This window comes from Muscardinus avellanarius (assembly GCF_963383645.1).
Source record: "Muscardinus avellanarius genome assembly, chromosome: 3".
NCBI classification, from domain to species: Eukaryota; Metazoa; Chordata; class Mammalia; order Rodentia; family Gliridae; genus Muscardinus; species Muscardinus avellanarius.
Window position 1 is genome coordinate 33,411,348 of NC_137788.1, and position 15,958 is coordinate 33,427,305.

The 15,958-nt window shown below is 54.0% G+C and overlaps 1 protein-coding gene across 6 annotated transcripts; it reads left to right on the top strand.

Annotated features, from left to right (window-relative positions):
- Nucleotides 1–514: 514 nt before the first annotated feature.
- MFSD2A (MFSD2 lysolipid transporter A, lysophospholipid) lies at nucleotides 515–15,170 on the top strand (the record flags this gene model as incomplete). 6 transcript variants are annotated; one of them, XM_080693069.1, is made up of 14 exons in its annotated part: nucleotides 515–607; nucleotides 2,051–2,186; nucleotides 4,987–5,170; nucleotides 10,682–10,808; nucleotides 10,922–11,000; nucleotides 11,404–11,561; nucleotides 12,000–12,090; nucleotides 12,193–12,314; nucleotides 12,453–12,536; nucleotides 12,934–13,017; nucleotides 13,111–13,223; nucleotides 13,612–13,755; nucleotides 13,842–14,018; nucleotides 15,107–15,170. In XM_080693069.1, 14 exons carry the CDS (start codon nucleotides 515–517, stop codon nucleotides 15,168–15,170), a joined length of 1,656 nt encoding a protein of 551 aa, XP_080549195.1. The 6 variants fall into 6 exon arrangements, with proteins under 6 accessions (XP_080549195.1, XP_080549196.1, XP_080549197.1 ...); XM_080693070.1 differs by having other exon boundaries at nucleotides 2,051–2,182; nucleotides 5,046–5,170; XM_080693071.1 differs by having other exon boundaries at nucleotides 2,054–2,182; nucleotides 5,046–5,170.
- Nucleotides 15,171–15,958: the final 788 nt, after the last annotated feature.

Genomic DNA, 15,958 nt, shown 5'->3' on the forward strand with positions numbered 1-15,958 from the left:
TAAAAGGGGCAGTGGGCCCCGTTCCTAGGTCTGGGAGTCAGAAGTCAAGGGCTGCTGGCTCAACTCAGGGAGAACTCACTCCGGGGAGAGCTCGGGCAGGTCCCTTTCAGCCTCGGGCCTCGGTCTCCTCGGGCGTGTCAGGTGGGTGCTGCAGCCTTCCCCACGTTGCGAGGAGCGCTCGCAGCCGGCTGCCGGCTCCGGGGTTTGTAGAACGTGGCCGGTTTGCACAGCGCGGCGGGGAGTGAGGGGCCGGCGAGAGGGCCGGCGGGCGCGCGGATTGGCTGGAGGCGGGGCAGCGGGCCCGGGGATTGGCTGGGCCCCGGAGGGCAGGGCTCACCTTTAAGAGGCGCGGAGGGGGTGTGCAGGGGAGGGCTCGCCGCTCCTGCCTCCCGGCGTTGCTAGTGCGTGGCGACAGTGGCTGCGGAGGCCACGCCGGGAGCCCGGGGAGAGACGGGGCCCGCGGAGCAGAGGAGCATCCCGGCGACCGGCTCCCAAACGGCGTGGCCCGAGGGTCATGGCCAAAGGAGAGGGCGCCGAGAGCGGTTCCGCGGCGGGGCTGCTGCCCACCGGCGTCCTCCAGGCCGGCGAGCGCCCGGCCCAGGTGAAGGTAGGGCCTCGGCGCCCCCAGCGCAGGGCAAGGCTGGGGGGGCAGGCCAGGGGGGCGGGGGGCGTCGGAGGTTAGGCCCGGTGCGGGGACACCTGGGATGTCCCGAGGCGCCGGCCTAGACGCGGGAGAGAGGCCGGGGGTGCCCCCGGACCCGGGAGTGATGGAGAAAGCGTGTAGGCGCGGGCCCCCAGCTTTTGCTCACCTCGTTCTCTGTCTCGGCGGAGGACCACGATGGCAGCTCCACGCCGTGCCGGGCTCTGCCTGGCTGATTTCCTTTCTTCTGTTCTGAGCGGCTGGGGGAGAATCCCCAGAAGACGAGGAGACCCCAGAAATCTGGAATCCCCCTCCTGGTTCTTCATCTCTCAGACCCCCCACCCACCCACCCACCCGCCTGCCCTCACGCGCGGCTCTACTGTGCTGTGAGGGCCACTCAAGTTCATTCATAAGAACAAGGGCTCTGCTCTTAAAGGAGCCGCATTCCTCAGGCGTTTGTGTGAGTGTGGGTGATCGCGCGCTCGTTCTCTTCGCGTCTCCATCGTCTGTCCCAGCCCCTGCCCCATGGACCTATTTAACGATCGATAGAATGAAACCAGGTGGTCTCGGGAAGGGATCTCAGGCAATAGATTTCTTCCTGGGAGGTGACCGCCTTTTCCTTTACGTTTTATTAACTGATCCTTGGAAGAAACCGGGTGAGCAATTATGCTGTTACCATGTATGAGTAATCTCTACTTTCCCCGGCAACCCCAGTCTCCCTCGTGCCCCACCCAGAGAAGGCTCAGCCCTGCACCTGGAGGCTTTACCTCCTCTCTCCAAGGTCCCCTAGGAGCTGGAAGGGGGTGGAAAGTGCCTGGGTTGCCTGAAGCTCCAGCTGCCTACAGGGACAGAGGACGCTCTGGGACAAATGGAAGGGAACAGCTGTGCTTACAGCTGGCTGGGCCGGGCTGGTAGATGTCTCTAGCTCTCTCACCCAGTAGGCAGGTGGATCCTGGCCTCTGAGCCAGGGCGGGAGCCTGAGTGAGGCCAGGCAGCTCTTGGCAGCAAGAGGATTTTCAGGTTGTGGCAGCTGGTGTGGGGTGGGGATAGGTCTGCTGCTGCAGCGCGCTCCCCTTCAGTAACTTGGAAAGGAGCAGTGGCTGAGACCTGGGGTGGGGTGGGGGGGACTCTTTAGAGATGGTGGGCTAAGTTCCCTTAGAGTCTGGAGAAGGAGGTGAGAGGCTTAGGGGCAACTTCCTCCGGAATCCGAGTTACCTTTTTCTTAAGTTCCTAAGAACAGAGAATACCTTTCTCATTTCTCACGGGGAGTAGAAGCTCTGGGTGGGAACAGGGCAGGGCACAGCGGTCCCTCCTGGCAGAGCTGGCTGGAGGGATGGTTGTGCTTCTGACACCATCTAGAATGAAGGCCAGGATCTTGGGACTCTTTTCATCCTTTTCTCCTCTCCCCAGAAGGAACCAAAGAAGAAACAGCAGTTGTCCATCTGCAACAAGCTCTGCTATGCCGTTGGAGGGGCCCCCTACCAGGTGACAGGCTGTGCCCTCGGGTTCTTCCTGCAGATCTACCTATTGGACGTGGCTCAGGTGAGTGGACCGAGTCCCCCCAAGCCCCCTCCAGTACCCCAAGGTGGGAAAGGCTAGACACCCTGGGTGGGATCGCTCTGTTTTCCTCACCTGTGAAATGGAATTAGAAACCCCTACTTTGCTGCCTTTCCGAGTCCCAGGGATGAGAAATAAGAAGACTTCTAAAAGTATCCAGGAAGGGAGTCTATCTGCCCCGGGATAGCTGGCAACTCCTCCTTGCTGGCAAGAGCAGTAGAGCCTGGAGGGGTAGGCGGCTGTGTGAGGGGGAATGGGACCTACTGGTGACTTTGTTCTTAGAAGAGACTGGCACACCATGTCCCTGGCTGGAAGAGAGTCAGCTGGCTTGGCCTAAGGGTTGGGGGAGGTTGCCAGGCTGGTAAAGGAGGCGTATGCCTCCTTCACCTGAGGAGCAGAGGTGTGTCAGTGGGTTGGACTAAGCGTGTCCCAGTGCACAGGGTCTTTGATTGGGAGGGGTTCTCAGGGTTTGGCAGAGCTGCTCTGCACTTTAAGAAGCCTTGGCTAGCAGCCTGGCATCCCGAGAATTCACCCTGTCTGGATGGGAGAGTGGGAGGCTGAGTAGCCATGGCTACCAAGGGGTCCTGCACTGGCTGCCTTTTCCCTATAGCATCTCTCTTGGCAAGCAAGATATCTTAGTTGTAGCTGTTTACAGGTGAGGAGCACTGAGCCCCAGAAGGGACAAATGACTTCATTCAACAGATAGTTTTCCAGCAACTCCCATAGGCAAGGCCCTGATTGGGGTACAAATAATGGGAAACTTGCCGTTAAAGTATACACCCATGTTGTAGTGAGTTTTAGAGCTTGCAAGGGTTTGGAGGATCAGATTGGAGAGACTGTTGTAGGAGAGGATGCCAGCTTCCTTGAGCAATAGCAGTAGCAGGGCTTTGATGGATGAGGAAGAGTCCAGAGAATCTGTATTTAGAACCCAGAGTGTCTTTGGGGGTAGAGGGATGATCTGAGCAGGTAGTGATGGGCCACTCTGTGTGTGTGTGTGTGTGTGTGTGTGTGTGTGTGTGTGTGTGTGGTGCTGGGGATTGAACCCAGGGGCATTCTATACCCCCAGACCTATTTTTTTTTTTGGTGGTGGTACTGGGGTTCCTGGAAACCCTTCTACCTGCGGGCTACACTCCCAGACCTATTTTATACTTTTTAAATTTGGAAACAGGGTCTCTTAAGCCAGCGCAGCTGACTTCGAACCTGCGCGATCCTCCTGTCTCCGCCTCCTAAGTTTGGGGATTACAAGCATGTGCCATCACGCCCGGGTTATTTTTATTTGGAAGGAGAGTCTCACTAAGCTAATGTGAGCTACACTGAGTTTCTGAGGCTGGCCTCATACCTGCAATCTTCCTGTCTCAGCCTGCAATTATAGGCATGTACTACTATGTCTGATGGATGGGCCACTTTATTTATTTATTTATTTATTTTGGTGGTACTGGGGTTCCTGGAAGCTCTTCTACCTCCGGGCTACACTCCCAGACCTATTTTATATTTCTGAAACAGGGTCTCTTAAACCAGCGTGGCTGGCTACGAACCTGCGCCATCCTCCTGTCTCCGCCTCCCAAGCTCGGGGATTACAAGCATGCGCCACCACGCCCGGCTTTGGATGGGCCACTTTAAAAAGCAACTATTTAAAAAAAAGCCAACTGGATGTGATGGTACATGCCTGTAATCCTAGTACTTGAGTACTTGGGAGGCTGAGACAGAAAGATCACAGATTTTTTTTTTTTTTTTTTTTTTTTTTTTGGTGATACTGGGGTTTCTACCTCCAGGCTATACTCCTAGACCCATTTTATATTTTTATTTGGAAACAGGGTCTCACTAAGTTGCTGAGAGCCTAAGTAGCTGAGGCTGGCTTTGAACCTGTGTGATCCTCCTGTCTCAGCCTCCCAAGCGTGGGGATTACAAGTGTGTGCCACCATACCCGGCTCAAGATCACAGATTTGAGACTAGCCTTGGCAACTTAGCAAGACCCTGTTTCAAAGTTAAAAAAAAAAAAAAAAAAAAAAAAAGCTGAGCGTGGTGGTGCATGCTTGTAATCCCGGCATTCCATTCAGGAGGCAGAGATCGGAGGATTGCGGTTTGCGGACATCCTCAGCTACTTAGCGAGGCCCTTTGCAACTCAGTGAGACCCTGTTTCAAAAATAAGAAAAGACTGAAAAAATAGGGCTGGGGGTGTAGCTCAGAGGTACAATGTCCCTGGGTTCTATCCCTGGTACCACACACACACACACACACACACACACACACACACACACACACACGAAAAGGTACTGGGGATGTAGCTCAGAGGTCAAACACCACTGGTCAATCCTCAGTACCCAGTACCAAAAAATTAAAAAAGCCTCTACAGATTCCTTCCACATCCAAAATAGAGCTTGGTCCTCTGTGACAGACATCATAACTCCCATTATGCAGATGGAAAAACTGAGCCCCACTGTGATTGTTTAATGAATGCTTTTAAGGATATCAGGAGCTTAGGTGCCTAAGGGTATGAGAAGAAGAAAGGGAAATGATTCTGGATTCATAGGAAATAATCTGGGAAACTTCTAAGGAGGTGCACGGTGCTTCTGTTATCAGAGAAATGCTATTGTCATTACTTTTTGCCATGCTGGGGATGAAACCCAGGGCCTCCTGCGTGGCCGGCGAGTGCTCTACCTCTGTGCTACATCCCGGCTCCGCTAGTGTCATTGACAAGGCAAGTGAAGACGATGAAGGCCTGGGTGGAGCAGCGCAGGGTCTCATGGGCCTGGCTGAGTCTGAGGGGGGGCTCCCATTTTGCCTACCAGTGAAGACTAAGGTGACTCTAAGGATGAAGGCGTTGTCTTTTCTCTCTTCCCCATTCCAGGTGAGTCCTCTCTCTGCCTCCATCATCCTGTTCGTGGGCCGAGCCTGGGATGCCTTCACTGACCCTCTGGTGGGCTTTTGCATTAGCAAGTCCTCCTGGACCCGCCTGGGCCGCCTCATGCCCTGGTGAGTGGAAGAGGCTCCTTCGCGGTGGCGGATGGCACGGCTTCTGGCGTGTTTGCCCCCTGGACCGTCCATCGCTTGTCGTGGTCGGGGATCGGGGGTGAGGAGAAGGATAGAAAAGCCTGAGGGTGTTGAAATCCCATCCGAGGCCTTAGGTTCCCCAGTCATAGCTCCTGAGATACCTTGCCCGTTCATTCCCAGGCTGGCTAAAGTGCTGGGCCCCGTTGCTTCCAAGGTCCACTCACGCCCTGTGGCGAAGCTGGAGTTCTAACTTCTTGCCCTCGGTCACCGCTAAAGCAGCGGAGGTGGGGCTTCAGAGCAGAGAGGTTGCACTCTGCAGCCGACTGCCTGGATTTCACGACGTACAGCGGTGCAACCTTGAGCCAGTCACTTAATATCTCTGAGCCTTTAGTTTCTTCATCTATAAAAGGGTGATAAGGAGCGTCTCGTAGGGTTATTGTGAGGATTAAATGGTTTCATTATATGTAGTCAGTCCTCAGAACAGTGCCTGACACGTATTAAGTGATATGTCCCTTGGCACTCTTTCAGAGTGGCTCATTGTGGGGCAGGGGGTGGGAGTGATACCAGGAATGGGGTAGCAGACCCCTAATCTTGTGCCTTAGATGATATGAACTCCTGATACACAGCCTGCTGGGCTGTGGGGCGAGGGGGGGGGCAGTTCCCATAGATCAGACAGCGAGGGAGACTCAGGAGACAGGCAAGGCCGGGGCTCTGGCTCCCTCCAGGACATCCTGCTTCAGGGTGTGTGTGGGGAGGCATTCCCCTTTCATCTCCAGCCCATCCAAGTTCAAGTGGGCGCCTTCCTGCCCCAGGGGCGCCCATACCTGGTCTCCGGCCTTCAAAGCTCTTCCCACAGCCCCCACATCCCCACAGCTTCCTTTCCCACGAGGCCCCCCACCCACCCCAATCCTGCCAGCCTCTGGCTAGGGCCCAGGTTGGAGCCTTTGATCCAGGCTTCAGGGTTGGGTGAGGGCTGCAGGATAGCTGGCCTCACCTGGACAGCCTGCTCAGGGCTCCCCGATTGCCAGCCCTGAGACTTGGCCCAGTGCCCACCTCCTGGCAGTTGGTGGGAGGCGGGGCCTGCTGCCACATCTCCTCATGAGCCCCAGCCAATGGGAAGCGGCCGCAGGGCCAGGCTGCCTCCCACAGACCACAGCGGCCTCAGGGTTACTCCCAGTCACGCTGAGCTTCTCGGCAGTGCGGCTCAGCTGCTTATGAGTAGGGGCCCAAGAGACACGTGGATCTGGGAGGGTTGGAGAGGCGGAGCACCCGGACTCTCCCCGTGGGAGGGAGGATCTGAGGACTCTTATTGGTGTGGCCCCAGCTTGGGGAAGTTGCTGGGGGCCCTCCAGGCTGCTTCCTGCTCTAGCAGGTATCTGTGTAGTATCTGAGCACACTGGAAGGCCCAGGGCTGAGGCGCTGCCGTGTGCACGACTTCCCTGTCCACACCACAGTTAGAACCTAAGCCCTCTGTGGGCCTGGGGACCCAGCGTACCTTCCTCTTTCAGTGTAGGAGGAGGCTGAGTCTGTCAGGGTTTGTAAACCTTGTGACTCCCTTTCCTTCCAGGCCTCGGGTCAGCCCCTCTTCTAAACCTGCATTTAAACCCTCTCCTTCAAACCAGAAAGACTTTGAGGTTTATTTTCTCTGGCTTTCTCAAGGCCTCCTGGTGGGAGGAAGGTGTCAGCTGGGACTCAGGGAGCAGAGGTGCAGCAGGCTGGGCCAGTGCTCTGTATCCCTCCGGCCAGCGCCTATACCACTCCCCACTAATCAGCACCAACACTTGGTATCCCAAGCACTGTTTTACATTTCCCTATCTACTTATTGCAGTCTCAAGACTACTTCAACCCCATGAAGTAGAACTGAAGTCTTTCCAGTGGCCTGTGAGGCGTCCCATTTCCTCTTAAGCTTATTTCTTAATTCCATCTCTCTCGCTCAGCACACTCCAGCGCCTCAGGCCTTCTTGCTGTTCCTCAGCCCTACCAGGCAGTTGCTGCCTGGGACCTCTGCACCGACTCTTCCCCTGCCCAGCTGCTCTTGCCTCAGCGGTCGGCAAGGCTGACTCCCTCCTGCCCTTGCTCCAGTCCGCGCACAGTTGCCACCTTCGCACACACTGTCGCCCACTTGCAAGTTGCACCCCATTCTTCTAATTCCCTGTTGCCTGATTTGTTTTTCTCCATAGCATTTATCACCTTCTACCATGATCTATAACCTTTTTCTTCTTTCTTTCTTTGTTTCTTCCTTCCTTTCTTCTTCTTCTTCTTCCTCCTCTTCCTCTTTCTCCTTCTCCTTTTTTTGGACTAGGGATTAAACTCAGAGGTATTCTACTTCCAAGCTACATCCCCAGCTATTTTTATAATTTATATTGAAATAGTGTCTTATTAAGTCATGAAAGGCCTTGCAAAAGCTGCTGGGGCTGACCTCGAACCTGTGATCCTCTTGTCTCAGTCTCCTAAGTACTGGGCTTATAGGTGTACATCGCCATGCCTGACTCTATTGCCTTTTTTTTTTTCTTTTTTTTTAAATACTGGGGATGGATTCAGGGGCATCTACCTCTGACCTACACCCCAGCCCTATTTTTTTTAATTCTTTATTTTGAAACAGGATCTGACTAAGTTGTGAAGGGCCTTGCTAAGTAGCTGAGGCTGGCCATGAACCTGGAATCCTCCTGTCTCAGCCTCCCAAGTACTGGGATTACAAACATGCGCCACTACACCCAGATCTGTAACCTTTTTAAAAACTGGTAAAGCCAGGCGTGGTGGAGCACACCCATAATCCTAGTTCTTGGAAGGCAGAGACAGGAGGATCACAGGTTCCGGGCCAGCCTAACAAGACACTCTACAACTTAGTGAGACTGTATTTCAAAATAAAATAGGGCTGGGGGTGTGGCTCAGAGGTAGAATGTGCCTGGGTTCAATTCCCAGTACCACAAACAAACAAAACCAACTATGGCAGAATATCTATAACACATTAACCATCATAACCATTTTTAATTTTGGTACTGGGGATTGAGAGGCATTCTACCTCCATGTTACACCCCCAGGCAGACTGTATATCTTATTTGGAAACAGGGTCTCACTAAGTTGCGGAGGATCTCACTGTGTTACCGAGGGTGGTTTTGAACGTGTGATCCTCCTGTCTCAGCCTCCCAAGTACTGGGATTACAAGTGTGCACCACCACGCCTGCCTCGTCATAACCATTTTAAGTGTACAGTTAAGACATTAAGTCCAGTCACGTCTCTGTGTGACCATCACCACCTCTGTCAGCAATAAACCTCCATTTTCCCTTTGAGCCCCTGCTGACCGCCATTCTAATTTGTCTTCATGAAGATGGCCGTTTAGACTTGCTACCTCCACTATGTTAAATTGTACAGTGTTAGTGCTTTTCTGATGGCTTATTGCACTTAGCTTAATATCTTCAAGGTTCACACATGTAGCATATTTCAGAATACCATTCATTTTTCAGGCGAAATACACATACACACATACATGCATACACATTAAAAAAATTTTTTTTCTATTCACCACCTACAGTGTAAGTTCTACAAGGACATTGTTCTTTCTTTTGGTTTTATTTATTTATTTATTTATTTAGTGGTACTCGGGTTGAAACCAAAGGGTATTCTACCTTCAAGCTATACCCCCAGCCCTATTTTTTATTCTTTATTTTGAAACAGGGTCTCACTGAGTTGCAAAGGACCTCGCTAAGTAGCTGAGGCTGTCCATGAACCGTGATCCTCCGGTCTCAGCCTCCCGAATGCTGGGATGACAAGTGTGCGCCACCACGCCTGGCTGGTTTTTATTTTTGCAGTATTGCAGATTGAACTCAGGGGCCTCTACAACTGAGCTATACCCCATTACTTTTTTATTTATTTATTTTTAAATTTTGAGACAAGGTCTCACTATGTAGCTCAGGCTGGCCTGGAACTTGGAGTCCTGCTGCCCCAGCCTCACAAATAGCTGGGAGGCATGTGCCACTGGGTCCAGAGGGCAGTGTTTTTGTTTATTTTGTTTTGGTCTTTTTGTCTACTGATATATATCTTAGGCAACTGTAATAGCACCAAACAGGTATTTGGCACTTAATAATTTTCTTTTGCAGTACTGAGGATGGAACCCAGGGACATTCTACCTCTGAGCTACACCTCCAGTCCTATTTTTTTAGTCTTTTTCATTTTTTGAAGCAGGGTCTCACTGAGTTGCGAAGGGTCTCGCTAAGTAGCTGAGGCTGTCCACGATCCGCCATCCTCCAGTCTCCGCCTCCTGAATGCTGGGATTGTAAGTGTGTGTCACCAATCCCAGCTGGCACTTAATAAATATTTGAGTAAATGTCAAATGTATCCATGTGCTACTTTTCATTCTCATCTTACACACACACACACACACACACACACACACGAGGAAATGAGCCTCAGAGACGTTAAATATCTTACCCAAGATGAAGTTCTTGTGCTTAGTTGGCAGAATCAGAATTGGGTCCCTGAAGTGGAATTTAATGAAACCTTTCTCTTAAGCCAGACATAGTGGCACACACCTGTATTCTCTGTACTTGGGAGGCTGAGACAGGAGGATTGCAGGTTTGAGGACAGCCTCAGCAAGTAGTGAGACTCATCAACCTAGCAAGACCCTGTTTCCAAATAAGAAATAAAACCAGGCTAGGAATGTAGCTCAAAAGGTAGAACCCTGCCAGGCGTGGTGGCGCACGCTTGTAATCCCCGCGCTTGGGAGGCAGAGACAGGAGGATCACGCAGGTTCGCAGCCGGCCTCTCTGGCTTAAGAGACCCTGTTTCCAAATTTAAAAAAATATAAAAATAGGTCTGGGAGTGTAACCCAGAGGTAAAAGGGTTTCCAGGTACCCCAGTACCACCAAAAAAAAAAAAAAAAAAGGTAGAACCCTAACCCAGTACCCCCACACACAAAAAAAAGAATAACCTTTTTCTCTTAAACCTTGCACTCTGATGCTTTCCCATGCTGATGCCGTTAGTCCAGGCTGAGATCTAACCACTGGTGTGGGTGGAATTCACATGTGGGCGGCAGACATTTGCCCCTTTTTATTTACATGACTCCAGTCCTCCCACACCGCTCCTCCAGCTTCCTCCACCTGAAGGTGGCTCCCCACCAGCTTCCCCGTGTGCATGCCGATGTGCGTACACGCGTAAGATGACACAGGAGCAGCGATTGCTCCTCCTGCCTCGCTGCCCCGAGGTCTTGGCCTCCATCCTCAGTTCCCCCAGCTCTGAAGAAGCCCCTGCCCCTGGAGCCCCCACTGGTGGGAGATGTGGAGGAGACTCGGGGTCTGGCCCACACTCCGTGCTCGGGCTTTCGGTCGAGCGGCACCATCCTAGTCTCCCCTTCCGGGCTTGGCCATCAGCCTGTCTGTTCCAGAGGTCCTGGGGTGGGCAGATTCAGGCGGAGGAACTTCCTCCCGGCGGGCACCAGCAGGGCCCGGCTCCTGGGGTTCGGGCCTCCGGCCTCCACTCAGACCCTCCCTTCCTCAGGATCATCTTCTCCACGCCCCTGGCCATCATCGCGTACTTCCTCATCTGGTTTGTGCCTGGCTTCCCACAGGGCCACGGGTACCTTTGGTACCTGCTTTTCTATTGCCTCTTTGAGTCACTGGTCACGGTGAGTGCGGCCCCTCTCCTGGGCGCCTCTGAGGGCAGGGGAGAGGGCAGACCCTGGGGCCCCCGCATGTGCCTGCCCGTCGTCCCTCTGACTGGCCAGGGCCTCTCTTTCAGTGCTTCCATGTTCCCTACTCGGCCCTCACCATGTTCATCAGCACTGAACAAAGTGAGCGGGACTCTGCCACTGCCTACCGTAAGTCTCTCCCAGCCCACCCAGCCCAGCACGGGGGCCTTGGCTCCCCTCCCCCCCCGCTATCCTTTCCCCCTACGGGCCCAGCTCTTTGCTTTGCTCTTGAACATGGGATATGAGACACCCCCCCCCCCTTTTCTTTTTTTGCAATGCTAGGGATTGAACCCAGAGCTTTGTGCATGCGAAGCAGGCAACCTACCACTGAGCTACATCCCCAGCCCATGAAAACACCTTAAAAATAAGTTGGGTGAGACCCAGAGAGGCTAGGACTAACCCGAGGTCACACAGAGTAGGCTCTGCCCCTGACACCCACGGTATGCGGATCCAGAGCACCCAACCATCTGACCTTCCTCTCTGGGCCCACAAGACACAGGCCCTGCTACAGGACTTCCTTTTCCTCACCCAGGGATGACTGTGGAGGTGTTGGGCACGGTGCTGGGCACGGCGATCCAGGGACAAATCGTGGGTCAAGTGAAAGCCCCTTGTCTCGAGGACCCCAGTGGCGCTGCAGTGGTCTCAGAAAGTGTCAACCACACACACAGCAGCACCTCACTCAGAGAAACGGTGAGGCCCCAGGGCAGGGCAGGGATCTGGGGAGATGGGGAATGGTGAGATACTTAAATCTTAAAGTAGAAATAAAAGCTAGTATTTATTCATCGCTGGGCATTTGGCATATGTAACTATAAATTTGTCCAATGTGCCCACTTTGCTGATAAGGAAATTAGAGAAGCGGAGTAATTTGCCAAGTCGTAGAGCCAGTGGGCTGCAGAGAGCCGGGAAGGTTTGAACTGTGGACTCGCAGACTCCGCAGCCTGGCTCCTTTACATTTTGAACATCCCACCTTTGCCCAGTCTGGGGAAGCAGTAGCCTGCCAGGATGCCTCTCCTGTGTCACAGCCGGTTAGTGAGGCCCCCAGAGGAGAAGGGACGGCCCGCGATGCTTAGTGGGGCCGCCTGGAGGAGCTCAGACTGACGGTCTCTGCGTCACCTTCGACTCCTCTAGCAAAACGCGTACCTGCTGGCAGCGGGGGTCATCGCTTCCATTTACGTGGTCTGTGCCGTGATCCTGACCCTGGGCGTGCGGGAGCAGAGAGGTGAGAAGGGCCGCTGGGAAGGGGTGGCCATGCCTTTCCACCTGGCCCTCAGGCTTTGGGAGGGTTCTCTATTGCCTCCTCCTCATCCCCTCTGGTCTGCAGAACCCTACGAGGCCCAGCAGGTCGAGCCAGTGCCCTTCTTCCGCGGCCTCCGCCAGGTCATGAGCCACGGCCCGTACGTCAAGCTCATCGCTGGCTTCCTCTTTACCTCCCTGGCTTTCATGGTGAGTGGGGCGCTGGCGAGAGGAGTGGGATTGGAGGTGAAGAAGCTAAGGGACAGGTGGAATGGAGGAGGGGATGTCTTGGGGGGACTCAGCCCCAGTCTCACTGCCTTCCTTGCATTTCCTCCTCCCATCGCCCAGCTGGTGGAGGGGAACTTTGCCTTGTTTTGCACCTACACCTTGGGCTTCCGCAATGAATTCCAGAATCTCCTCCTGGCCATCATGGTGAGTGTGGAGCCCATGGGTGGGCAGGCAGCCTGGGCTGATGGGGCGTAGGCTGTGGGGTGTTTCTTCGGACCCTCAGAGGATGTTCCCCGATTGGGCCATGGTGAGACAGGGGTGAGGACAATGTCTCAGAATATTTGGTTGGACCTGATCTGCAGTTGTTTAGGGAGGATTGTGAAAGGAGTTTGGGATTGAATGTTTAGAGAACACAGTAAAAACAAAGGCATGGGTTATGTAAGCCTGTGCTCAGAGGTGCGAGAGGGACTGTCCCTTGCTGCCCGTATGACATCAGCTGGCTGCTCTTGGGCAGGAATGGGAGCACCTTTGGGCTCCTGGGAGGGCAGCACGGGCTCTGTGGCTCAAATCCACCTCCCTCGCCCCCTCTGTCCATCCACAGCTCTCTGCCACATTTACCATCCCCTTCTGGCAATGGTTCCTCACCCGGTTTGGCAAGAAGACGGCTGTCTACGTGGGGATCTCGGTGAGTGGGCTCTGTGGCAGGGCTGGGTTGTTGGGGGGGGGTTACTGCTGGGAGCCTCTTGGCTGACCCCTCTTCCTGCCCTCTCTCCCCTAGTCAGCGGTGCCGTTTCTCATCCTGGTGGCCCTTATGAAGAGCAACCTAATCGTCACGTATGTGGTGGCTGTAGCAGCCGGCATCAGTGTGGCAGCTGCCTTTTTACTACCCTGGTAGGTGTATTCAGGCTCAGCGGGGTACACGCCCCAGCCCCCCAGCTCTGAAGCTCACCGGGGGGAACTCTTTTAGGGGCTCCTCCTCCTGTAGGCCATTCTATGGGTTCGAGTTGGGGTAGGGAAGGTCTGTCCCATAGAGTTGTTTAGGTTGTGAACTGTGTAAGAACACCTAGCACAGTGAGAAATGGGTTCTAAAATCTAGCCCCGGGTTCTAGTGGGACTCCTTCATCTTGGAGAAAGCAAACTTCTTCTTCACACAAAGCTCCCGAGTTGTGAGCCGGGTCCTGCAAAGTCCTGCCTTTCTCACTGATGCACACTCCATACTGGCAGTGGGGGCTGTACTGGAGTGGGCTTCCTCATGGCTGCTACCGCCCACCCCGCACAGGTCCATGTTGCCCGACGTCATTGACGATTTCAACCTGAAGCAGCCCCACTCCCACGGCACCGAGCCCATCTTCTTCTCCTTCTATGTCTTCTTCACCAAGTTCGCCTCTGGCGTCTCGCTGGGCATCTCCACCCTCAGTCTCGAGTGAGTTGGGTGGGCTCTGGGGCAGAGCTGGGCAAGACCGAGACCCCGGGTGCCCCATCTGATCCCCAACCTGCTGGGTCCCACAGTTTTGCCGGGTACCGGACGCGGGGCTGCTCCCAGCCGGCACCTGTCAAGTTTACATTGAAGATGCTGGTGACCATGGCTCCCATAGTCCTCATCCTGCTGGGTCTGTTGCTCTTCAAGCTGTACCCCATCGACGAGGAGAAGCGGCGGCAGAATAAGAAGGCCCTGCAGGCTTTGCGGTGAGAGCGGGGGTGGGCTGTCATCCAGCGCTAGCACCCAATGTGTGCCTCCCGTGGCCACGTCCATGCTGACCCCCTGTGCCTTTCATTGACCTAGCAACGCCGAGTGGCCTTTACTTTTTATTTGGTGGTGGTACTGGGGATGGGACCCACGGGCCTTCTACCTCCGAGCTACCCCCAGCCCTGTTTTTTTATTCTTTATTTCTTTTTATTCTTTTATTCTTTTATTTTATTCTTTAATTTGAAACGCTGCCACATCCAGCTGCCTTTACATTTTTTCACTCAGCACTCCTTACCGGGCGTCTGCCACGCACCAGCTTTGCCCTAGCGAACAACACAAGGTCCCTGGCCTTGAGGAGCCTGTGTTTGAGGAGTGTGTGTTCATGGTTTCCAATGTCCACCAACGAGCCGGGCGTGGTGGCGCAGGCTTGTTAATCCCAGCACTTGGGAGGCTGAGACAGGAGGATCAAAGCCAGCCTCAGCTACTTAGTGAGGCTCTCAGCAACTTAGTGAGACCCTGTTTCCAAATAAAGTATAAAATAGGTCTGGGAGTATAGCTCGGGGGTAGAAATCCCCTGGGTTCCATCCAGTATCTCACACACACACACACACACACACACACACACACACACACACACACACATAAATAAATAAGAAAACAAAAGAAAAAAGAAACTGAGGTCTAAGTAGGAAGAATGGCAAGGCCCAGCGGATAGGGAGCGGAGCTGGGCCTCCATTCCTGGCCCGCATTCTGACTGTACCAGTGCCCTCCACCCTCCTGGCGTGCAGGTCCTGAGGAGCAGCCTGAGCCCAGAGGGCAGGGTAGAGTGAATCATGCCAGCCTATCAGCCAGCCAAAACCAGTGTAGCTCTGGGGCTTGTGATGCCCTGTGTGCAGCAAGAACAGCAAACAGAGGAACCCACAGTTTCTGGGCTAACAGCAGGCGTGAGGAAACTGTCCTATGGTTTCAGAGATCCAGACAGCTGGCCTGGGCGGCAGGGCCAAGCTCCCAGGGGGAGGAGGCAGGTGGCAGCGGGGGTGGGGTAGGCACCTCCCGCCAACCTGTGTGTCTCCTCTGGTTCTTACAGGGAAGAAGCCAGTAGCTCAGGCTGCTCGGACACAGACTCCACAGAGCTGGCCAGCATCCTCTAGGGTCTGCTCTGTCTCCTGAAGCCATCACCACACAGAGAACCCGGGTCACCGGGCCACTTGAGGACCAGAACCAGTTTGTCTGCTCACCGCACAGCTGGTGTCCAGGTGCCAGGACAGGGACCAAAGACTGATGAGCTAAAGAGCGTGCGGCCCAGGACGTCGCCTGAGCTTGCTGTGGGGCTGGCCCCTCTGCAGCCTCTGGTCCCCCCTCTGCCTGCCCGTGGGGCCAAGCTCCGGGCAACTACTGTGAATATGCCAAGGACTGATCGGGCCCAGCCCAGAACACTAATGTAGAGACGTTTTATACAGAGACTAATTAATAACTTAATGACCGTGTACATAGAATGTGTGTGTATGTATATGTCTGTGACTTATTAATGTTATTAATTTTCATAAAAGTTGGAAAACTGAGTCGCCTCTTTCTGTCTATGTCCTCAGCCACTCACGGAGCCCTTCTGTCCCAAGACTCTGATCAGGAGAGGGTACACTACGCCTCAGGTGATGCTGGGTGGGGAGCCTGTCTGAGGGTGTGATAACAGCCTATGCTAATGTTTGCTGAACACCTACTCAGTACCAGGCACTGTGCAGAGGTGTGTGCACTTCGTGGTGTTCTCATTTAACCCTCAAAACCACTGTGCCAAGTCACTTATGCCCCCAGTTTAATATAAGGAAACCATGCCAGGTATTGGCGTGGACCTATAATCCCAATTCTTTGGAGGCGAAAATAGGAGGATCGCAGGTTTAAGGCCAGCTTCAGCAATGTAGCAAGATCCTGTTTTCAAATAAAA